The sequence below is a fragment of the Mya arenaria genome, chromosome 6 (assembly GCF_026914265.1).
Source record: "Mya arenaria isolate MELC-2E11 chromosome 6, ASM2691426v1".
NCBI lineage: Eukaryota > Metazoa > Mollusca > Bivalvia > Myida > Myidae > Mya > Mya arenaria.
Genome location: NC_069127.1, coordinates 66438530 through 66464027, shown reverse-complemented (window position 1 = coordinate 66464027; position 25498 = coordinate 66438530). Strand labels below are relative to the sequence as shown.

Here is a 25498-nt window from a genome sequence, read left to right as displayed (position 1 = left end):
AGGATCCAGACACATTTATTAACTTATAATTTTAGGAGAAAAAAAATAATCCCTTTGGCCCTTCTGGCTTTCGATGGACAATGGTAAGTAAGCCCTTCAGGCATTCAATGGAAAACAATCCTTCTGGTTTTCAATGGACATGGCTTTCAATTAGAGATAAGCCTTTCTGACTTTCAATTGAAGATAAGCCTTTCTGACTTTCAACTGATTATAAGGATCTTCCATGGCCGAGAGTGTAAGATAGGTTCATTCCGACCCGAGCGTAGGGTGTTTTGTGGAAACGAGGTTTACCGAGTTTCCGCAAAACACCCTGCGCGAGGGTCGGGATGAATCTATCTACACTCTCGGCCATGGAAGATACTTTTTCTCCCACCTCAGTTAAACAAAATTAAGTAAAAATGTATTTTTTTGCCGGAACTCTTTTGTGCTTAGTGAAAATAATTGTGTACAGATATTGGTTGTCATGGATATTCGCCCAGTGATTCAGAGTATGCAAATGGTCTGATCAGGCTTTGAATAGTTCTAAGAAGAGTGAAGCATTATTTCTTGAAAGGTGAGTGAAAACTGTTTTCTGGTGAGATTTGAAGCGAGAAATAATTAACTCGCGTTCTAAATATTGTCACCAGACAAGTTTTCCATGATGCGCTACAGACGACAGTCTTCAACAAGGGAGGTAATTACAATGTGGTGACCATTAAAAGAAGTTCCTGACGGGCCATTTATCTTCGCCCGTGGGCAAGATAAGAATTTCTAGCATGGTTAAATTAATGGATCTACTTATCTGAGGTGGGAGAAAAGCCTTTCTAGCTTTCAATTGAAAATAAGCCTTTCTGATTTTCAATTAAAGATAAGCCTTTCTGACTTTCAATTGAAGATAAGTCTTTCTGATTTTCAATTAAAGATAAGCCTTTCTGACTTTCAATTGAAGATAAGCCTTTCTGATTTTCAATTAAAGAAAAGCCTTTCTGACTTTCAATTGAAGATAAGCCTTTCTGGTTTTCAATTGAAAATAAGCCTTTCTGGCTTAAAATTGAAGATAAGCCTTTCTGGCTTTTAATTGAAGATAAGCCTTTCTTGCTTTCAATTGAACAATTCTGGCTTTCAATTGATGATAAGCCCTTCAGGTTTTCAATTTACTTTAAGCACTTCTGACCTTCAATTGAAGATAAGCCCTTCTTGCTTTCAATTGATCATAAGCCTTTCTGACCTTCAATTGAAGATAAGCCTTCCTGGCTTTCAATTGAAGATAAGCCTTTCTGCTTTCAATTTATGATAAGCCCTTCTGGCTTTCAATTTACCATAAGCCCTTCTGGCTTTCAATTTACCATAAGCCCTTTTATTTTGCTTTTTATGGATGAATCATCAGTGAAATTAATTCTGATTTTTTTTTGTGGCTTGGAAAGGATCAATATTTTTGAGATATATCGGATATGTCAACTATACAGTACTGCTTTCATTTTTTGACCACAGATATGCACAATACTTTTCTTCCAAAGAACTTGTGCTCATATTTTCATACCAATTCAATAAACTTTTTAAATACCTGATGTTTGCCATATTGCCGTATATGGTCAACAAGTCTGAATATCTCCTTGGGTAACAGCCGGGTATCTACTGCATGTGTGTCTACGTTGTCAAGGCTACCAGGCCGCTCCTGAAGTAAGATCATACTTATATAGTAGCTGATTTTGTTTGTGGATTTACCATCATTCTTTATAGAGTATTATTTTATCACTGAGTGTATAAAAGATCAAGGTTATAAGAAAACAAATCAAGCGATGAAAGCTGTAAGGATCTATCTTTATCTATTATATGCTTAACAGTGGTTTATAAAGATTTATCAGTGAAATACAAGTGATATTTCACTATTTTATTTCACTGTTTTAAACAGTGAAATAACATTATATTTATCATTGTTATGAAGTTTTAGCCACTCTCAATTCCAAATCAAATGTCAGCACGCACAGGGCTGGGACACAATTTCAAAACATCATTTCCAGAATGACATTAGGAACACATACAAACTGGCGCCCTTTTACAATTACAATTAATTGTTCTTTTTTTATCCATTTTAGTCATATAATTATAAGAAAATTTGTTGATTTCAGTGTAAAATTGCAATATATTTCACTATGTGAACACCAGACGTCAATATTCCACTCGTGAAATATAACTTTTGGTGCTTACTCAGTACGTTTTGGTATTTTTTTTACAATTATGATATCAAAGAGTGTTTAACATTTTATTAAATACTTGTCCTGAGATTCGTTACAGAAAAAAACTTGCCAATCTGTTGTACAGTCCCTTTAATGGTTTTTAATACTTGATTAATGATGATTTTGGGCATCCATTGAGAATTATTTCATTATTTAATGAGCCCTCATGAACTCATGTCTTGCTCTAAATCTATGATATGTCTAATAACACCTACCATATTGACCAAATCAGCTGTGGGGACCTCCCGTATCGGCCCATGCATCTGCACCAGTGCCTCGATGGACGACCCAAAACTGCTCACAATGTAGTTACCACTGATGGGTATCTTACAACAGGTTAAGGTAGCTAATCATGTGGAAATAATTTTGAAAATATTGTTGACATTCTGGATCGTTATGTTTAGTTCTATAATCAGAAAATGTGATGAGAACTTTTACTATGTTCAAGTATTAAACATGGCTAAGTTCTCAAGTTCAGTTATGAGCTGAAATATCTACAAATAAAATGATATATTATTATATCTTATAGTATAATTTATAATGACTAAAATTTGTTTGAACATTTCATAATGACAATTATGTTTAAGTTATTTCACAGTGTGTTTTATTTTACGGTCATCCATATGGCATTTGTGACTTGCATTGTATGTCTTGAAATGTTTGGATCATGGGTAACATTGACCCAGTTCAAACATTATGTTGTATATATAGATACTGAATAAAAGTTCTACCTCTGCTGACATCTATCTAATTTATTTTATGTACATAATAGATGCTTAAATTTAATGTTTTATGTTCTCTAATGATTTAACAAGTTTGGTTAAAAAAATAATACTTTGAGTCATAGGGTATGGGCGTTTATTTGTCCCAGATTTTTATTTTTGGGTCCATTCTTTATGAAATTAAGTTAAATCCTGCTATTTGTCATTGAAATTACAGCAACATGTGCGAAAGATTAGTCAAGCATTGTGATTTTATAAATCAGCATTTGTCACAATTGAGAAATTAGCATTAACTTAACTTAAAATTGCCCGATTACCCATTGACCTCTCCAGCGACAACTGTAGTTATCATAACCAGTGATATTAAGCCAATAAGCCAATGCCATGTATTTTTATCAACAACAAGAGCTGTCACTGAGACAGCGCGCTCGACTATTCCGCCACTTTTCGGTGTATGGATTGAAAAGTTTTGGCAAAACATGCATGGATCACTGTTAGATTAGATTTCAATGCATTACATGATGTGCTGAGATATTTACATAAATTGATTTGGAAAATATTTGAGGTGGTACGCAAACTTTAATGTAAATTTTAAATCCAAAAAGGGGCATTATTTTATAAAAGTGCTTGATAGAGTTACCTCCTCCTGTGTACAGGTTGGGGGCATGATGGTGAACAAGCGTGCAAAGTTTCAAAGCCAGATGTCAATGGATTTTGAAAATATTTAAGGTGGTACGCAAACTTTAACGTAAATTCTAAGTCGAAAAGGGGTCATTATTTTGTCAAAATGCTTGATAGAGTTACCTCCTCCAGTGTACAGGTTGGGGGCATGATGGTGAACAAGTGTGCAAAGTTTCAAAGCCATATGTCAATGGACATTGAAAATATTTGAGGTGGTGCGCAAACTTTAATGTAAGAGGTTACGCTGACGCTCGGGTGACTAGGATAGCTCTCCTTATTCTTCGAATAGTCAAGCTAAAAATCAAACTCAAAGGATACAAAGAAATCTTTGCCACCATGCAGGTGAAGTACGAGGATATCTTCTATCTTCTGGTGTCCACAGTTGAACTGGTAGGCAATGTGATGATCCACCAAAACCTCCAGGAATATCTCCACACTGTCACCTGGGGTTTTACAAAATAAACATTGTCAACATATTTGGTAAAGATTGGATGAAGAAAACATTTAGAGAGTGGACAGCAATGTGAACAATTTCAGCGCACTACATGATCCCTACATGTTTGCCCTGCTACTCGGGCGAGTGCAACTATAATCAGTTAGTAGCTGGATATATGTATATTAATAATTATGAAGGTCAGTAACAACCACCCTTAATGCTTGTTGAGAGAGTGTCACCTTTTATGATACCACCACAAGAAGATGGCAATGTTCGTCCCCTCTCTATAAAGATGGTCAAGGGACATAACTCATGAAATATTGTTGATTACTTGACTTGCTTTACCGGAGCCAATTGTCTTGTCGTGGTGAACATTGTCAAAATTGTACATTTTCCTTAAATTCAACAACTGTTTTATTACTGAAGATAATAATTAATGGTAGGAAGTCGGAAGTGTTATGCTAAATGTATATTTTACATTCAAAATATGGAAACCTATATATTTGGAAACCTGAGTTTTAAAAAAGAAATTTAAAATCATTTTTAAGCATTAGCTTTTTTTCAAGAAATATAACACTTCAATATTTAAAATATTTTTGTTCTACGGCCCCTAGGTTTATAGGTTTTGAATGCCAAAGATAGAGACACCACAGGCAGCACTAAGGCTATGACAATACCTCCATTTTAAATCACACACATCTTCTACCGCCAAAAGTCTCATAAAAGTCTCCATTATTTGTTTACATCATTCATACTATAAAGTAAGTCATTATCCAAGTACATGCTTTCATTTCTTACCTGGTTCAATGACAGCTGATGATGGGGACACTTTCAGCCAGGGTTTGCAATATGTGTCTTCATCCGGCTTGTTAATAAACTCAAATGTCACTGGGATCTATAAACAAAAAGTCAGTTATCCAGTTAGAAAAGCTTTTTTATAGTTTTATACTTATACCTATGGCATGTGTGTGGTCTGGCATAGTTCTTGTATCAGGTGTTATGAAAAGTATCACTTCTCCCTAAAGTCTCCCCACTTCTCCCCAAATTTTCAGCCTAGTGAGAGCCCTGTATGCAAAACAATGCTGCATACCATACAACCATCATTTTACTGATAATCAATATATTATTACCTAAGATGAACTAAATCAATGGTTTATTCTGGGTAAAACTAAGAACTAATGGTACTAGAGTGTCATGGAGCAAATACTGATGCTTGTCCATTTTTCCAGTATAAAAGAGACATTACTCAACAACTATTAGTCAGAGATAAGGGCCTTCCTTAATTTGTGTTTTGTCTCTGGTAACATATACTGTGAAATCATTAATGTTCGTGGGCATGAAATTTCGTGGTTTGCCTAAAAAAAACATTTTCGTGGGTACTTGAATTCGTGAATTTTCATTTTTGAAAAAAAAATCGAAGATGCGATCGTCCTAGATCGTCTGCATAATATCCACGCGCTGGCCCGTGATTTCCATCTTCTACGTCACTCGGTTTATGACACTCGCTAATGTGGTACGACATGCCAATTAGTGCATATACCCATGTCACTTATCGATTTAATTGGGAATAAAGGTAATAAAAGAAGATGTACCCTGATCATAAATACAGATAGGGAAAGCCATTGAATGCCAATTAAGAATTTTGCAAACTGTGAAAACACCGAAAAGGTGCGTATATTGTCACGTTCGGTGCTTAGTAACCTTCAATGTACTAGTAATCGATTAATTATTTCATTAAATAAAAAAATCGAGTACAGACACTCATCACGCACATCTTGTAAACTTTGAGATTTTCATTAAAAGCACACGTTTAAACACGTGCTTATAACTGTCATTTGCTGCATAAAACACATTTAATTGATTTGGTTCATTATTTGTTAAAGGCAGTTATAATATATTAACAGAATAATGATCGTAAGTTATACAGTGAGACATGTTTTAACACTATATACTGCGACCTCTGTAAGTAATATACTAGAGTATGTACGAAACAAGGCAATTGAAAAAGTGAATAAAGGGTTTATATTTCGTGGGATCTTGAATTCGTGGATCACCCAACCCACGAAAACCACGAACATTAATGCCCCACGAACATTAATGACTTCACAGTATACCAAATTTCATTTCAATATATTAAATGGTTTTTGAGTTATGGACAAGGTTTTGCAGAATGCCAACACCAAAGAAACAAACACAGAAGACGACTTTACGACAACGACACCTTAGATGACTGCAACAACGTTACCGACACCGAAGATGACTAAGTGACAACAACACTAAGGCTATCTAGATATCTCAACTTGTTTTCTTTGAAATCAGACAAAGTAAACATCAAACAAAAATTTTACACAATATTATCAATGAAGTGCAATAAATAAGCATACAATTATGTATATATTACATGAGCATTTGACATAAAGATACTAAGTTGACCTTTCTCACAGTCCTTTACCTGTCCAGTATTTGCTACAGCCAGAATCAGTTCATGGGGTTCGCTAAATTTCACATCCAGGAACAGGAACTGAAAGGGAATAAATTTAATAAAACATTTAATAACAGTTAAAAGCAAATTTAGCATACCGGTAAATCGGTTGGCAATCAACTAGAGCTGAATAAACCACACCAGAGTGCCCTCTGTCTGTTATATTGTCCATATTGCTGGATATTCAACATTAATTTTTATCATTTTTAGTAATATCTGGAATGTCCTCGTACACTAGCTTCATCAATCCCAGATCCCTTTCTCTTTACCCACCTATACCAGAGCACATGTGCATACCCCTCTCTATGTAAATATATCCTCAGGGGCGATAGTTATTGTTCAGTCAATCGGACTGTCCTCTTATACAATTTCTCCCAACCCCAAATCCTCTATTTATACTTCTCCCCATGCCCCATGTACAATCCTGCCCCTGGCTTAGTAGCACCTGTGATAGGTAGTCGTTTTCCAGTCAATCAAGGTGTTTAACCATGTTCTCCCCAGTCCTTTCCCCTCATCCCCCATCCCCAATCTTTTAATACTCTCTCTCTTTTCTCTCTGCATCCCCCCCCTCCACACCCCATGTACATACCTCTCTCTTCAATCAATGACACATATGGTACACGTAGGTAGTAATTCTCCAGTGTCAAGCTGTTTCTACCCTATCTACCCAATCCCTTATCCCCAATTCTTTAATGTCCATTCACTCTTTACCCATACACATCCCATTTACACCTCCCTCTAGGATAATGATATATGTGATAGGTAGCCATTCTCCAGTCAAACAAGATGTTTCATACTGTCCTCCTAAATCCCTTACCTTCATTCACAAACCCTTTAATATGTGATAGGTAGCCATTCTCCAGTCAAATAAGATGTTTCATACTGTCCTCCCAAATCCCTTACCTTCATTCACAAACCCTTTAATATCCCCACACCTCCCCCAGCCCCTGTACACATCTCTCTCTGGGTTATTGACACTTGATCTAGGTGGTCGTTCTTAGGCAAACAAAATGTTTTATACTGTCCTCCCCAATACATTCCCTCTAATCCCTCAATCCTTAAATATTCCCTCTCTCTTCACCCTAACACAACTCCTTTACACCTTCATCTGGGTTAATACCATCTGTGGTAGGTAGTCATTCTCCAGCCTATATAGCTGCTTTATAATGTTCTCACTAATCCCTTCTTCTCGTCCCAAGCCTCCCCCTGCCCTCTGTACATACCTCCCTCTGGGTTAATGACACTTGTGGTAGCCAACAGTCATTCTCCAATATATCTAGCTGCTAATAAAGTCCTCCCTAGTCCCTTCCCCTAATCCCAAGCCTCCCCCTGCCCCCTGTACATACCTCTCTCGGGGTTAATAACACTTGTGGTAGATAGTCGTTCTCCAATCGATCTAGCTGCTTCATAATGTCCTCATACACTTTCTTGTATTTCTCTTTCAGTACCACTTTGATCTGAAAAATCATTTGTCAATCATGTTCACTGCTCATTTGCTATGATGGGTGCAAGAAGGCAAACTTGAAGATGTTGTGTTTTTGTTGGACCTTTCATTATAGGGGTCCTGGATTTGATTCTAGGAATAGATCACAATGATCATCATGTTCGACACTGGAGTCCAAGACTATTAGACTCCTAAATTTTGTCCCAGGGGGCCATTTCAATAAAGGATATTTGTCGTAACTTTAATTATCTTCATGGAATAGATGTCACAAATGGCAATCACAAAAAAATGAATAAACTTTTTGCTAATTTTCAATGTTCAATTTACACAAATATGTAGCAAAATAATAAAGCTATGGCACTGAGAGAATTTCCATTTCCACCTAAAACAACCCTATGACAAAGATCTTCAACGAAAACAAGAGGAGTCTACAGCAGAAAACAAGATCTAAAGTCTTTTAACTTTTCTAATAACAGAAAACACACTATCCTCTTACCCCAGTGTAAAAGAGACTGCTGACTGGTTTATGGTCACTGATTTTGAGGTCCGGATGAGATCTGTAGATGATTTGTCGAACGCATGAACCCTTCCATAACACCCTGTCACACCAGGCAGGATTGCGGGCCTTTTCACTGGAAAATAAAGGTTTGTAATTAATGATTGAAAATCAAAGCAAGATTCAATTTTTAGTTATGGAGCTATACTCATGAAGCAAATTTCATCTTATAGGAACAATTGCCTTTTTCTATTTAAAGTGGTATCATTGTTAAGGAAATTATAGCAAAGTTTTGCACGCCCATGAAAACCATGCAGACAAAAAACCAAGGCCTTAACTTTCTTTTTCTTCAAAAACAGACTGGCTACAAATTGATGTATTAAGTTTTTCAAATGCAGTCCATACCTAGTATCAAAGTTGTCTGTCCCAGTGTCGTATCTATACGTGGGTGGAAAGTTTATTTCGCCCTCTGAGTAGCTTTTATAAACAATATTGGTACTCATGTGTTTCCGCAACTGAAAATTTTACATGAAATAACCAGGGTTAAATGAATGCAAACTCTGTATAAAACCAACAAGAGCTGTCACAGAGACAGCGCCCTCTACTATTCCGCCGCTTTTCAGTGTATGGATTGAAAAGTTTGGCGAAACATGCATGGATCACTGTTAGATAGATTTCAATGCAATACATGATGTGCTGCGATATTAACATAAATGTGGTTACATGGAAAATTTCAACCAGAATTTTTAAGTCTAATAATAAAGGGCAATTATTTGCAAAATACAGTTATCTATCTTGGTTATTCAATTACGTTATGTGGTTGAATACCATTGTATAAAGTCGCAATGCAATACATCAAGTATTCGCTGAGATATTATCTTACGTGTGCTAACATGCATGACCTTAACCAGAATTTCTAAGTCGCATAATAAAGGGGCAAAAATGATATAATATGAAAGATAGAGTTATCCTACTTGATTAAAGAAGAATGTTAAATGGTTGGGAGCCTATGTGTAAAGTTGCAATGCAATACATGCTGTATTCGCTGAGGTATTGACTTAAAAGTGGTTACATGCAAAACCTTAAACCAAAATGTCTATGTCAAATAAAATTGAGTAGATTGGGTGGTTGAGTACCTTTCTATAAAGTTTCAATGCAATACCTCAAGTAGTTGCTGGGATATAAACCTATGTGTGTTTACACGCAAAACCTTAACCAGAACTTCTAAGTCGAATAATATAGGGAAATCATTTGCATTAAATGCAAACTAGAATTATCTTACTTGGTTAATTAAGTAGATTGGATGGTTAAGTACCATTGTATCGAGTCTCAATGCAGACCTCAAGTAGTTGCTGGGATATTAAAATTATGTCTGCTTGCTCATAAAAACCTAAACCAGAATTTCTAAATCTAATAATAAAGGGCAATTATTTGCATTAAATGCAAACTAGAGTTATCTAACTTTTGTTACTAAGTAGGTTGGATGGTTGAATACCATTGTATAAAGTCTCAATGCAATACATCAGGTATTAGCTGAAATATTATCTTATGTGTGCTAACATGCATGACCTTAACCAGAATTTCTAAGTCGTATATGAAAGGGGCAAAAATGATATAATATGAAAGATAGAGTTATCTTACTTAATTAAAGAAGAAGGTTAAATGGTTGGGAGCCTTTGCGTAAAGTTTCAATGCAATACATGCTGTATTCGCTGAGGTATTGACTTTAAAGTGGTTACATGCAAAACCTTAAACAAAAGGTCTATGTCGAAAATAAATAAGTAGGTTGGATGGTTGAGTACCTTTTTATAAAGTTTCAATGAAAAACCTCAAGTAGATGCTGGGCTATAAACCTATGTGTGCTTACACGCAAAACCTTAACCAGAACTTCTAAGTCGAATATTAAAGGAAAATCATTGGCATTAAATGCAAACTAGAATTATCTTACTTGGTTAATTAAGTAGGTTGGATGGTTGAGTACCATTGTATAAAGTCTCAATGCAATACCTCAACTAGTTGCTGAGATATTAACCTATATGTGCTTGCACGCAAAACCTTAACCAGAATTTCCAAGTCAAATAGTAAAGGCCTATTTTTTGCATTAAATGCAAACTAGAGTTATCTAACTTAGTTAATTAAGTAGGTTGGATGGTTGAGTATCATTATATGAAGTCTCAATGCAATACCTCAAGTAGTTATTAAGATATTAACCTATGTGTGCTTGCAAGCAAAACCTTAACCAAGGTGTGACGCCGATGCTTGGGTGAGTAGTATAGCTCTCCATATTCTTCGAATAGTCGAGCGAAAAACAAAAACAAAATCTGAAATATCATGCACCATTAAATTTTGAAGATTGATAGATCATACTGGTAAACCATTAAGACTTTTGAGTAACATTTTGACTACAAACTATTTAATGACGAGCCTTGGAAAAGACTTATGGTAAGATTTTAAACATAGATGTTCAATTGTGCTTCTTAGGCGAGATAAATTATAATACTTTAAAAGGCTAGGACCTAGCCCAATATTACAATAACCTAACAAAAAGGGTTAAATTGCTTAAGAATTCTGGGGGTTTTCCATGTCACTTAATGATTGCAATGTCACTTATTGATTGCAATATTAACAATTGGCCATGTGCTGTTATTTCATCTAAAGATCATTCAATAGTGAGTTATTACTAATTTCTTTAAGCTTGATTGTTATGTGGGCCTAGAGATTATAGAATCACTATTAAGTCTGTTTCTTAGGTATAACCCAAAACTGGTGTCAATCATGAGGGGCCAGGAGAAAGTACCCCTGGAATTGAACCCATAACCACATGGTGAGAATTTGATGTCTATACCGCTAAAACCCCTCTCACCCTTCAATACATGTAGTATTTAGGCTGAGGAATCACCTGACTTAAAGATGTTTTCACATGGGTCACCATGGGTCACAACCGATGTAAACAAACAAGTGACGTTTATATCTAAATAACTTTTGGGACAGAAATTGAAATATAAGAATTTTAATGCCACTATTAGCCAATCAAAATTTATTAGCCAACAAACAGATCTTTCAGAATAATAGAAAAACAAAATTGATTGTGTATATATATTTACATATACACACAATATATAAAGTGCACCTACCTGGTCATGTGGTAGAAGGTTATGTAACCTGCCCTGGGCCACACAGTCTTTCACAACAGTTATGTCCTGGTCTATCCGGTAGTTCAGGTCACCCAGCCAAAACACAACACTAATATAGAACAAAGTTTCACATATCATGATTGTCATATTTTATTTTAATGCAATCTCTGGTCAAAATATGTGCTGAAAAATAACAATATGTGTGACAAATAAATGTATTGTAACATTTCTGCAATAAAATATTTAATCATATTTCACTTTAAAATCATATTATGTTACTAGATACGCAGCAATGCGATGAAAACCAGGTTTTCAACATTTGTGCAAAAAGAGGGTTTGGGATAATATAAACAAGAGCTGTCACAGAGACAGCGCGCTCGACTATTCCGCCACTTTTCAGATTGAAAAGTTTTGGCGAAACATGCATGGATCACTGTTAGATAAGATTTCAATGCAATACATGGTATGCTGAGGTATTAACATAAATGTGGTTCCATGCAAAATTTAAACCAGAATTTCTAAGTCTAATAATAAAGGGCCATTATTTGCAAAATACAGTTATCTAACTTGGTTATTCAATTAAGTTGGGTGGTTGAATACCATTGTATAAAGTCTCAATGCAATAATCAAATAGTTGCTGAGATATTATCCTATGTGTGCTAACATGCAAGACCTTAACCAGAATTTCTAAGTTGCATAATAAATGGGCAAAAATTATATAATATGAAAGATAGAGTTATCTTACTTTACTTAATTAAATAAGAAGGTTAAAAAGATTGGAGTCTGTGTGTAAAGTTTCAATGCAATACATGATGTATTCGCTGAGGTATTGACTTAAAAGTGGTTACATGCAAAACCTTAACCAGAATTTCTGTGTCGTATAAAAAGGTGCCATTATTTTAATTTAATGCAAACTGGAGTTATCTTACTTGGTTATTTAAGTAGATTGGATGGTTGAGTACCATTGTATCAAGTATCAATGCAATACCTCAAGTAGTTGCTGGGATATTAACCTATGTGTGCCTACACGCAAAACCTTAACCAGAATTTCAAGTCGAATATTAAAGGCCTATTATTTGCATTATATTCAAATAATTGTTATCTAACTTCATTAATTTGGTATGTAAGATAGTTGGGAATACATATCCAAAGTTTCAATGCAATAACTGATGTATTTACTGAGATAATGACTTAAAGGTGCTTACATGCAAAACCTTAACTAAGGTGTGATGCCAACGCCGACGCCACCGCCGACGCCAGGATGAGTAGAATAGCTCTCCTTATTCTTCGAATAGTCGAGCTTAAAATGATGGATAAGAATATAGATGAAAATAGGAAACTCTTAAAGGTTTATTTGCTTCCCTATGTTAAAACATGAGCACCTTACTGCAAACTAAAGCGCTTGTTTAATGTATGCTATTTGACCAAAAACCCAAAATCCAACAAATTTTGACCAAAGACATTTAAGTGTGACCCTGACCTTTAATGTACAGACGTGAGTGTGGTGACAGTATTTCATTTTATGTGTGCCAAATTATCTTGAATTCTCAATCCAAACAAGGAAACATACTAGGCAATGACCTTTATGTGTGACCTTGACATTTAATGTACAGGCATGAGTGCAGTTATTGTGAATATTTCTGCCAAGTTATATCCCTCAATGCATGGCCAAGTCACAGCTGAGACAAGCCAAAACAAATAATGTTGATTAATAATCCTAAAGTGTGACCTTCACTTATGATCTGCAGAAAAAAAGCACTTGCAGGCACTTGTCTAGTAATTGTGAACGTTTGTGCCAATTTATTTCAAAATGTTATTATGCATGCCCAGGTAACAGTCCAGACAATGCAAAATACAGAATTCAGCCTAGACAAGCCAAAATAAATATCTTGACAAATGACCTGTTAGTGCAACTTGACCTTTGACCTACAGATACGGGTCTTGCTTATTGCTTTGTCGTGGTGAACAATTTTGCCCAGTTATTTTAATATCCCCAATGCAAGAGGAAATTACAGCATAGAAAAGGCATCTTGACCAATAACTTTTAACTGTGACCTTAACCTCTGTCATACATTCATGAGAGATAAATGGCAAGTTACAACAGAAACAAAGTACTAGGCATTTTGACCAATGACCTTTAATGCTGTCCATGACCTTTGTATGGCAATGTTACAGTCGGAACACAAATTGTTGACTCTGCCCGGAAGTATGTCTGCAAGCCTGCAGATCGCCCGCCCACTGACTTACCTTCGGAAAACCTGTTTAAGAATTGTGGATCACTATCATTCATTTAAAACATCTACATGTATAATAATAAACAAAAGAACTCACTCATGATCTTTGACAGTAAGTGGTGTAGGGAATCTCTTGAACATTTTGCTTTCTATATCGAATGCATCCTGAAGGTACAAAGAAAATTATGTCTTAATTACACTATAAGCATTTTTTTTCAAATTAACAATGAAGGAAATTGGCATGCATTGTTTGCCTACAGCCATCCAAATTATATCATTATGACTCTAGAATCCAAACCATGCTCTAGAGCTCTCAAAGGTAAACTATTTTTCTCAACCATTTACACATCCCCCCACACACTAAGTAGACTGTTGAACAAGAGGGCCATAGGACCCTAATTCCCAAGCTATTCTAAAGCAGGGATGTGATTGCCTTGGCAGCTGAAGGGCTGAACAATGTTACCGAGGAGTTTTGTGGCATGCTCAAGGGCCCCAGTGGGGGTTTAAAGGTGGCAACGTCCCCTTAGCCAAAGAAAAACATACTTTTTAGAAGCCTTTTAAGGGCTCTTCTGGCTTCAAATTTGAGGCAAACTTGAGTGTCAATACTTATAAATGAAGTAATTACCAAATTTATTAGCAGAGCAATACATCAATATTTCATACTATACTTTTCACATACCGTCTTAGTATATACTAATAAAAAAATCAGAAAAAGTAATCAAAAAAAATCAATAATATTTATCCCACTAATAAGAAAGCAATTTAAAACAGTAAATTAAACAACAATCTGGTAACTGATGAAGGAATCAAATCACAGACATTTTTTTCCCGTCAATGTCAATCTTGTGGATACAAGATGACATGTACGGCATTAAGTGTGAACATTTACTAATGATTCTAGCCAATCCAACTGAAAGTTGCTTCTACTATTTGACTCAACAATATCCACAGCGTTTCCACAGCCTCATCTGCTCGGTTAAATATATTTTCAATTCTGTTACAAAAAGTTATATTTTTCAAATTTTTTTGATTGGACTAGATGGAAGGCTTCCACCAATGTGTATTAATGACAATTGCACCAGGCATATTTCTCGGCTCAAGGAGGAACACGAGCACTAACCGGTAAATTTACTTCACTTCCCCCATTTTTTTCAGATATAAGCAATTCACAAAAATGGTCCCTGGAGCCATTTGATATGCAGAAAGATGCGAATCTGTGGTCAAATCACATCTCTTGCAAAGATATCTAAGGAGGTTAGTGGTTGCTAAGGAAGCTAATGGTTTCTAAGGAGGTTCATAGTTGCTAAGGAGGCCCATGGTTGCTAAGGAATGTAATTGTTAAAGGGAAGCAAGACATTGTCAAGGTAGCCATTGGTTACTAAGAAAATATGCAGTTGCCAAGGAAGATGAAGGTTGCTAAGGAGGTCCATGGTTGTTAAGGGAAGAGATGGTTGCTAGGGAAATAAGGTAATAAGAAGCAATTGGTAAAGTACCACTCTGCAAATCTCCTTTGTAAATATCTAAGCTCTGTGCACTGCAGATTTTCTGCAATGTTCTTATTTAAGTGAAGTCTGTATTAAACAAGTGGCCAAAGATATTAAAGATTTTCCTTATTTAAGTCTACATAAAACTAACATCTGCTGGCCATGAAATGACTTGGTAGAGGTTGACCCTAGGAACATTTATGTTAATCAATTTTCAAATCTGGCCTGATGTTTCTGAGGAATAGATTTTCCAAGTTTTCTATGTAGCCATAGAGTGAAAATTAGACCCTCCATCTGACGACCATTTTTAGTACAAAACTGACATGGTTTGAAGCAGTTTGATTAGAGGGTCACCCAAGGAACATTTCTGTGAATCATTTAAATCAGGCCAGCTGTTTCTGAGAAGAGTTTGGCATAAGGGACCATATACATGTTTACATTTATGGCTTGAAGGTAGTTGGTCAAAGTATATTTTCTGTGAAATCATTTTCAAATAAAGCCAAGGGTTTCTTTGGAGAAGATTTTCTTATAGCCAAATAGTGAAAACTAACCCCACTTCCTGAAGGCAATGTTTTTTTATGAACCAACTTTGTTTGAAGGAATTTGATAGAGGGTCACACAAAGATTATTTTTGTTAATTTTTCTGAAATCTGGCAAGCAGTTTCTGAGGAGGATGTTTTCAAAGTTTATCATTCTGGTTGCCATGGCAACAGAGTTCCGCATAAAATTCAATTTCTTAGACAGTTTTAAATTGAAACCACTTAAGAACCATTCCAGTTAAATTTAGCTAAAAAACAGCAAGTGGTTTAAGAGCAGAAGTTGTTTGAAGCAAAAAGTTGACATACGACACATGACGATGGACGCCGAACAAAAAGCAGTCCAAATAGCCGACCTTCGTGCTCCAGTGAGCTAATAATGAACCCAAGCTGGATACACTTACCTACATTGGGTTGTACTGAGTTATTAAAGGCCTTTTAAATTTTATTTGTAAATATATTGAGGTTTTAATTTATTTTTTCGCTCGATCTGTTGTGCAGTTAAACTAATTTGGCATGATCTGAATAGATTATTTTTTTTGTTAGTGCTATGTCAGTAAATTTTATCCTTACCGCAGGAAGGCTAACAAAACTATTTACATGTACATGTACTTACATTACAGAGCAACCAAAAGGGCACTAACTTGGTTTCTACATAGATAAACAATACGGTAGAGTGTTGGAGGGGAAACTTTCACTTACCCTCCCCTTGTTACCATGGTAACAGTTTCTATAATATAAGTGACCCTTACCTGGTTTCTACGCTCATATTCCTCCTGATTGGCTGCTAGATGCGAGTTGATAAACAGTAGGGTGGATTCATGTAGGGAGAATCTCACACCAACCCCGCCCTTGTTACCCTGTGTGACAGTTACATGGTAAACAACTTTAGAAATAGATGAATGATGCTATGCTAAATATTGTCTTAGGGAAAACCTATTATATGTATGCAACACAACTCTTCAAATCACATTTGATACTGCTGTGTTTCTAAAATTACAAAAGTTTTCCGATCAACTTAAGATTGCATTTGCATTGCAATTGTACAAAGAAAGCTATCTAACCTTTTTGTAAGTATTTATGTAAAAATAACATGACATTATTTCATTTTTTTCACAATCACCAAACACTAGAATTACGCAAACCAGATGTGTCACCTTGACCTCAACATAATGACCCCAAGAATCAATAGAGGTCATCTACTGACCTTGACTAATGTGTATACTAATAAGAAGACTCTACAAAAAGTCATCCAAAAGTTTTCGATCAAAATCAAAAGTGTGACAACGACAGTGCCCTTATATGTCTGCAATGCCAAGCAGACGACACACAAAAATCAGATTACAGTCCATTGAAAGAAATTAGAGAATTATTATAACCTCGTACCAACATTCCCATGATGCCAGTGGCTACATAGTCAGAGTCTATAAGGTTGACATGAGTCCAGTGTATATCCTTGATGAAGACCATCAGTAAAACACCAACAAGTCGGATGGACTTCAACTGTGGAAAAGGGAATCTTTATATACTTGGTTTATAAAAAAAGCATAAACTGTGCATATATAAGAGCGTATGATGTAAATAGCAGTTTTACAATAGACACAGATTTATATCAACAGCAAATTATTTTCAGCCTTTTTTCAAGTAAGAACCAAGCCCCTTTTTGGACACACTCTGCTGTTTGAAATTTCTGGCTAAAACACTGATTTCACCAATATCCAGTAGCCCAAATAAAACTAAGGCTATCTGCAAGTATAGTATTATTGTAAAGGTGATCTCTTATAACTATTTACAACAAGCACTGATTGTATGACAGTTATAACTTCAAAACATCGAAGCCAGATTTCAAACACAGCCATTAGATAGAGCATTATTGGGGCTGTTGATGGAATTCTTTGCCCATTTGCCATCTAGTTTCCTACCTTCTGATATACAGCTCGTGGATGGAGGTGTTTTGCTACGGCGTCCTGCCATTCAGCCTCCCGGGCAGAGTCTGAGAAAATGTATGCCTGGTTGCTCAAGTCTAACTCCTGAAAACTGTAAGAAAAAAGTATTGTATAGCAATTGCCATCAAATATAACTGTAGCAACATATCAAACTAACAAACACTAAAAGGTCTTTATGTTTATTTTCAAAGATGCTCTCTTACTCCCAAATAAGATGTACCACAATTAAAACAATTGTTTTGATTTACTGAAAAGGATGAATAAATATCCAAAACAATGGTTCTTATAAAGAATACCGTGTTTAAATTGAAGGAAAGGTGCAGAAAGCACGGTATTTCTACCACATGAGACAATAGTTGATCACTGTAAAGTTACAATCTTGTTATCAGTAATTAATATTTTTCAGAAATGCATTCTTTAGTTAGTAGCTAAAGGTTCATCAGTCAAAATTTATGTTTGTTATACATGTGTATGTATTGATTTTAAATAAGAATGTCACTTTAATAGTAACTGATATGAAACGTGAACCGTATCAACCCCAAAAAACAGAAATGGGTGAAATTATAAATTTTTGTTATCATTCAATTTAAGCATCAAGTAAAATATATATTACACAAAATTGACTTAAATAACCATTAAAGTATCTTTAACCTTCTAAACATGTCACCCTATTGGAGCTGCCATTCTATTAGCTGTGACAGCAATCTATGACGTCATAATCTGGCTTACGTCATATTTACTATTAGACCGATTCCTGTTTGTCACGATTATAACAAGATGAAGTAAAATAAAGTTTGAAATGAAGTTTAAAAAAATCAATATTGTGTATCAGTAGACCTTAGCAATTCAATATCAAATGCCAATTCTATAGTATAGATGTCGTGACTTTGAGGCAACAATTGAAATAAGGGGTATAACTTGCCAATACCAATCACACTAAGACATACGACAATACCTCAACTTTTTTCTCTTAAAAAAGACAAGCTAAAAAAATGGTTGTAGTCTGAAGCATAGATATGTGTATGCCTACCCGATAGCGTAGATGTCAGGAGGCTCCTTGTCACAAGCCAACCACTCATCCAGGTTGGTTGTAGCCTGACCGTTGACATTCCACGTCCCCACGAACACCCTGAATATGATACCAAACACAATGAACTTCACATACCTTTTTAAAGCATGTTATCAACATTAATCCTTCAAGTATGATAGAAGTTGATAACTTCAGGAGTTCCACTCACCAAAAACAGAAAAGGAATAATAAGAATGATGGTTTTTAAGAACAGATTTTAAGATAAAAGTAGGAATGGTGTTGGGATCTGAAGTTACCTTTTTGAAGCAAATAAATGTCTACTGAACTTTTTTCACCACTTTTGATGTACACAAATAAACTTTTGATGAACTTGCCGATATCAAAAGTAACTAACCACCAACAGGTTGGTTCACTTCACAATTGAGAAGTTCATTTTCTGCCTTCTGGGCCATTATGAGGGCAGTTTAGAAAACACATTCATTCACAAAAACAAGAGCCGTCGTAAGACAGCGCGCTCACCTACGCCGCTTTGACTTAGAATACAATAACGATGTAATAATACCAAGTTTGGTCTCTTTATGTCAAACCTAACTAAAATTATTTGATACATAAGGTGACTTTGATGCTGCACTCCCACCAGCCCGCCCAAACAATGACGTAAGTCATTCAAATAACTTGATTTCCCATTATAAAAATGTGGTTAAGTATATACAAATATGCCTTTCAAAGGGAAAAAATTCAAGGGTCATAACTTGTATTTAGGCTTAAAACGGAGTTATGTTTCTTTTTGTAAGATGGTCGTAAATAATTTTGAATTTTATTTAGTGCATTTAATGAACGGTATAGTTTTTTTATTAAAATCCCAACTTGCCCTTAATTTTTACTTGCCTAAAACTTTAACCTAAGTTAATCAGGGGCCATAACTTGTATTAAGGATATGGAGTTATGAAACCTCATTGGGTGATGGTCCTGAACAAATGTGTGAAGTATTAAGTCAATTGAATGAAGGGTATAGAAGTTATTAAACAATATCCCAACCTGCCCTAAGTTTAAGTTCCATAGTAAATCAGAGGCCATAATTTGTATAAAAGATAATATGGAGTTATCTAACCTCATTATGTGATGGCTCTGAACATCTGCGTGAAGTATTAAGTCAATTGAATGAATGGTATTGGAGTTTTAAATGAAAATCCCAACTTGCCCTAAAACTTTAACCTGCCCTAAAACTTTAACCTAAGTCAATCAGGGGCCATAACTTGTATTTAGGATGATATGGAGTTATGTAACCTCATTGTGGGATGGTCCTGAACAACTGTGTGAAGTATTAAGTCAATTGAACAAAGGATATAGAAGTTATTAATAAATATTCCAACTTGCCCTAAAACTTTAACCCAAGTTCCATAGTCAATCAGGGGCCATAATCTGTGTAAAGAATAATATGGAGTTATCTAACCTCATCATGTGATGGCCCTGAACAACTGTGTGAAGTATTAAGTCAATTAAATGTAAGGTATTGGACTTATAAGTGAAAATCCCAACTTGCCCTAAAACTTTAACCGGACGCCGACGCCGACGCTGGGACGAGTAGTATAGCCCACCTGTTCTTCGAATAGTCGAGCTAATAACAGAAAGTTAGGGCGCGTGTGAAAACCTGCATATTACATAAAACAATCATACCTGAATTTTCGTATCTCTACAAACTCGCTCTGTCTGTTTTTCAGCTGATTTTCGACAAGTTTTTTCCTCGCGTCCATATTGGCTCCCGGCTCCTTTTCAACCCCTTCCAAGAATTCAGTCAACGCACTGAAATAAAATTCTAGTAATATACTCTATTTAATGTTTAAAAAATTGTTGCTAACATAAAATCAGTGAGTGAATCGATTAAAGCACCAACAGGTGAAAGAAAATACAATTTCAGACAACCTTAACATTTAAAGACGATATATAATGTGTCTTCAAAGAGAACACAAATATTACTTAATTCAAAATCAAAACATACACATGTATAACAAACATAAATTTTGAGTAATAAGCCTTTAACTTCTTTCTAAATAAAACCTATCATACATGTCGTTTCCCCCGGCGTTCGACCCATCCTCCGATCTCCCGGAGAAGGATAAATATCCCCTGGAATAAAAAAGTGTATTTAAAATTAATCGAATTTATCAAAGGGTTGAATTATATTAGCCTGTTGACAGTTATAATGCCCTTCCTGTCCTGCAGCTTAATTGGATTATCAACTGATGGTGTGTTTTAACAACACCTATTGGGTGACACTTAATAAATCACCAAGGCACATTTCAGGCATTGTTTTGTTTGCAATTAACAGAATTTGCAAAGAAATGTCAAATAGACTGGTAAGATAAAAGGTCAATTTTCATTGGTTAAACTGTAATTTTTATCCAATCAGAGAGGATGTAACAAATTAAAGGGTTCTTCAAAACTGTCATTGTCATCAAAAGGATTAATAATTTAAAGGTGACAGTAAATTATTCGGTAAAGAAAAGGATTAAATAACTAATAGACAATGCTGTTCTTTGTTATGCCTCACTTACATGCATACATGTGATAATTTCTTGGGTCGATTCCGGGACACTCGTCATAATGTCAACGCACATTAGGGGGGTCCAGGGGCATGCCCCCCCCCCCCCCGGAATTGTTTTTTGAAATGGGGAACGTCTGTGGTGCATTCTAGAGCATATCTGGGGCTATTTTAGTCATTTTTAACGTCGGGAAAATGTACCTATTTTGACTGCCAAGATGTATTTTTTACTTGACATGGTTTGTTTGTTTTTCTGGATTTTCTTGAAAAAATAAAACCACCAGATATTTTCACAGGCTTTAAATGAAGTGCTAACCAGGAGGATATGCAGTCTACTTTCGGTTTCATCAAAACAGGAAATAAACTATACGGGCACCTGTTTTCCCGCGCTTTTGAGAACATGCGTAACACAATATTTATTTTTTCATCACATTTAAAACGTTTGCAATTTATGACACACAATATTTTCCAGACGATCAATAAGATTTTCCAGTCGATGAGCTTTTTCCCGTTTGGAGATGCATATAATTTTGATAGAGACGTTTCAACAATCGGCTGTATAAAGCGATCACGTGACTTACCATGGTCACGTGATTAAAGCACTCTATATAACCACCTTTAAACACCATATCGTCAGTTTTATTTCGGCGTAAAAATACACAACGATAGTTCGAAAAAAAGTTCAAAACACTATAATTCCTTATGGACGCGTAAGTTTTAAGTATAACGACGTATCGACCTTGAAATTTGAATGGCATATGGGATGTTTTACGTGTTTTAATTTTGTTTTTTTACTCATTTTGTCACTTTCTTTGAACTTACCTTCATGCTCGTTTGTCGGTAAAATGTGTGAAAAATATCAATTCTTCAATTAAAAGCTATCATTCATAAGACCAAACAAATCCATATGAAAACAATGAATTTGTATACAAGAACGCACCCCGACTCGTTAAGCACAACAATAGGCCAATAGATCAATTATCGGGTGTTTGACGATGACCTCGACGACACACGTACCAATTAACGGATTAGTGTCAACAAGTCCTGTGTTTTACGACCAGTGTCCCGGACAGGCAAAATAGCTGACTTACATTGGTAAAATTAAGATAATCGATTCCGAGATTATTTTTTTTATTTTTTTTACATGACTTTCCGGGACAAACATGCACCCTCCGTGACTCCGTGACAGAGATTTCCGGGACAATGCCGGACGTTATCACATAGTACAATGACATTAACCTTCATCGTAAATATCGGAAAATAACAGAACTTCAGAAGTGAACTGAAAGTAGACAATTCGGATGAAATGACTAGTATTTATTTATTATGGTGGTGATGTTTTTTTTGTTTTGTTTTTTTATGAATGCCAAAGGAAATACTTAAACAAAAAATTATGCATTTGCTTTTCATCAAATGCAAACAAATCTGACTATTTGGGAATTGGAATAAATGAAAAATATTGATAATTCAATCCATTCTCTCTATTAGTCTGAAAGTCATCATTTGTGATAGGCAGCAGATTTTGTATCCAAATTTTAGAGGAAGGTAAGCCCATCAAATTGTCTCTGAAACATATTTTCCTATTAAGTATTGTATTTTGCAAGTGAGTGCTTTTATCATGCAATATGACCGTGTCTCATAAAAATATAGTTGAAGTGTTGGAAAAAGGGGTAAACAAGGTGAATTGGCACGTGCGCCATAGCGCTACATGGCGATAATGAAAATCTGGTATGTGACCCAAATCCCCTGGAATTCTGGACAAATCCCCTGGGGAGCCTTTCAAAAATATGGCAATTTTTTTCGTACTTGCGTCTTAAAATACTTTGAAATTTCGCCAACTTAGACCTGCTAAAAATAATCCCCCTGAATATTACCAAAATCCCCCTAAATTTTCAGCTTTTCTGAACAAATCCCCCTGAATGGTCTCCAGAAAATATGGCATGTATGGCCTATGGAAAATATTAATAACTGATAAAAAGATTGTAACCGTGTATTTAATAGTTTCATAAGGTAGGACTACCGTGTTTTCTGCACCATTCTTTCAAATAAAACTTGGTACCCTTCATAAGAACCTTTGTTTTCAACATTTATTCTTTTCTTTTTCTTTTTTTTTCTTTTTTTTGTATTGCGTTTGTATTTATTTACTCTTTTTTATTAACTTTTGTATATATTATTACATCAGTAAATATTATACACATAATAATGTTGAACTAGTTACATGTTATTAATATCCATGTATATATATATTTTACAAAAAAACTTCTATATTTAATGTCATATTCCGACTTCAGAAAATAGACTGTTAATGTATGTCCAGTTTGTTTTAGTTAAGGCTATATGTGCTTCCATTTCTTTTCTTTCTTTAACGAATTTAATAAAATATTCGTATTTAAGTTGAAATTGGTTCACCTTACACTTGTAGATATAGTATTTTGCTGCTAATATAATGAAGTTAGTTATTACGGAATAATCTGTTTTGGGCTCTACACCAAATGATATTGTTTTATAATCAATTAGTTCTGGGATATTATTTTTACTGATTAGTTTTTTTTATATTTGACCAAAAAACATGACTATGATGGCATTCCCAGAACAAGTGCTTTATTGTTTCAATATTTATGTTACAGTCCAGGGAAATTGCCTCCCAAACTCCTCATTTTGAGAAAAGGGCTTATCAGTCCATGAAATTGAACCAGTCAATAAATCACCACTTAGCATGTCATCCTGCTGGGCTATTTACTGTGTGTATTACCAGATGTTTCTTGTACTGACCAATTTCAGTATGTTAGCATTGAGTTTTCATGAATGAAGTGCATGTATAATCAAAGCACTAATGGTGCTGAACGGTTTGAGCGATGATGCCTTTTATGTGATAATACGAAAACAACATATGAATGATAGCATGGCACTCACTCACTCACTCTCATACCTGCCCGTCAGTCCATCCAACTTGCCGACACACACACCCATCCACTCACTCACTCACCACTCAAAACCGACTCACAACCAAACCCACCCCCAATACTTATTCTTAAAACGGGCATAATAGCAAAAGGTTATATTCAGATTCAACTAAACTTTTATACTAGTGTTATATTTTATTATGCCCATCAACTACAATTTTAAGAGAATGCGAACACAATTTATTATTAAAGAAAATACTATTTCCATTCAGATCACAGCTTTAAAAAGAGAGTATATCAAATTATTTACAAATGTACATATTTAAACCAATTATCCATAACAGCACTATATGGAAATAAGAGTGAAATTAGAATGTTCAGAAGTATATGACTTAAAAGCGCAAGGCTAGATTAGGTTTGAACACAAAAACATACATGTACAGAGGAAAATGACCCAGCATACCAAGAAGTTGTAGTATGAACACCAATATATGTCTGCAAAATTATTATAGTTATATATTAATGAATATGATAAAGGATAAATGTTCTTCCATCTTACATACAAGAACACAGTGCAGGCAGAAGGAAGAAACCCGCACTGAATGAATTATGGATTGTACACCTAAATGTCCTTTCCTGTAGTATCTTATTTATTGAATTATTATGCAAGACAGTTACAATTAGCTCAACACCAAACCTTCAAGTATTTTTTTCAGTTTATGGGAGTTCTCCCATTCATATCCGAGTGTATATATGTGTTTTACTGTTTATATACGCAAACTATTACATACTCGTACATGAACTTATTTGGTAAATCAAACATTATTGCAGGTATGATTCAAAGACTGATTTTCATTGATATTTGGTACTTTCGAGTATGGTTTTCATCTCCACATGAACTCAGTTAAATTTTTGTGGTCTTTTACAAAAGTCTTGGGCCTAAAAACATCATTGAAAAGGAGGTACATGCAGTCGGTCCCTCCGTCCCGTTTTTGTCGATTCTATATCTTTCTCATTCATGTCCTGATGTTTTGGCAGAAAAGACCGCCATAGCATGAGGATGTGTCGCGCTCAAGATCCGTGCCCCTAACTTCAAGATCAAGGTCACAGCAACCCTCTAAACTAGGTATGTGTCCGTCAGTCTGTCTCGTTTTTGTCAAGTCCATATTTTGATGGTCGGATTTGAAAAACAAAATGTTTGGCAGAAGTGAC

General features: G+C 35.2%; 1 protein-coding gene across 1 annotated transcript in view; it reads right to left on the bottom strand.

The window, feature by feature from the left end:
- The window catches only part of LOC128237977 (inositol polyphosphate 5-phosphatase OCRL-like), a 44856-nt gene extending 20503 nt beyond the window's left edge, over window positions 1–24353 (bottom strand). Inside the window, exons 1-17 of the mRNA XM_052953552.1 lie at window positions 24313–24353; window positions 20909–20968; window positions 20519–20644; window positions 18842–18940; window positions 17788–17902; window positions 17252–17368; window positions 16618–16725; window positions 13943–14010; window positions 11612–11720; window positions 8883–8992; window positions 8478–8613; window positions 7884–7994; window positions 6508–6576; window positions 4854–4950; window positions 3938–4062; window positions 2432–2542; window positions 1544–1654 (exon numbers count right to left, since the gene is read on the bottom strand). Coding sequence (XP_052809512.1) covers window positions 1544–1654; window positions 2432–2542; window positions 3938–4062; window positions 4854–4950; window positions 6508–6576; window positions 7884–7994; window positions 8478–8613; window positions 8883–8992; window positions 11612–11720; window positions 13943–14010; window positions 16618–16725; window positions 17252–17368; window positions 17788–17902; window positions 18842–18940; window positions 20519–20644; window positions 20909–20968; window positions 24313–24353 — 1713 coding nt within the window. The remainder of the gene's footprint in view (window positions 1–1543; window positions 1655–2431; window positions 2543–3937; window positions 4063–4853; window positions 4951–6507; window positions 6577–7883; window positions 7995–8477; window positions 8614–8882; window positions 8993–11611; window positions 11721–13942; window positions 14011–16617; window positions 16726–17251; window positions 17369–17787; window positions 17903–18841; window positions 18941–20518; window positions 20645–20908; window positions 20969–24312) is intronic.
- Window positions 24354–25498: the final 1145 nt, after the last annotated feature.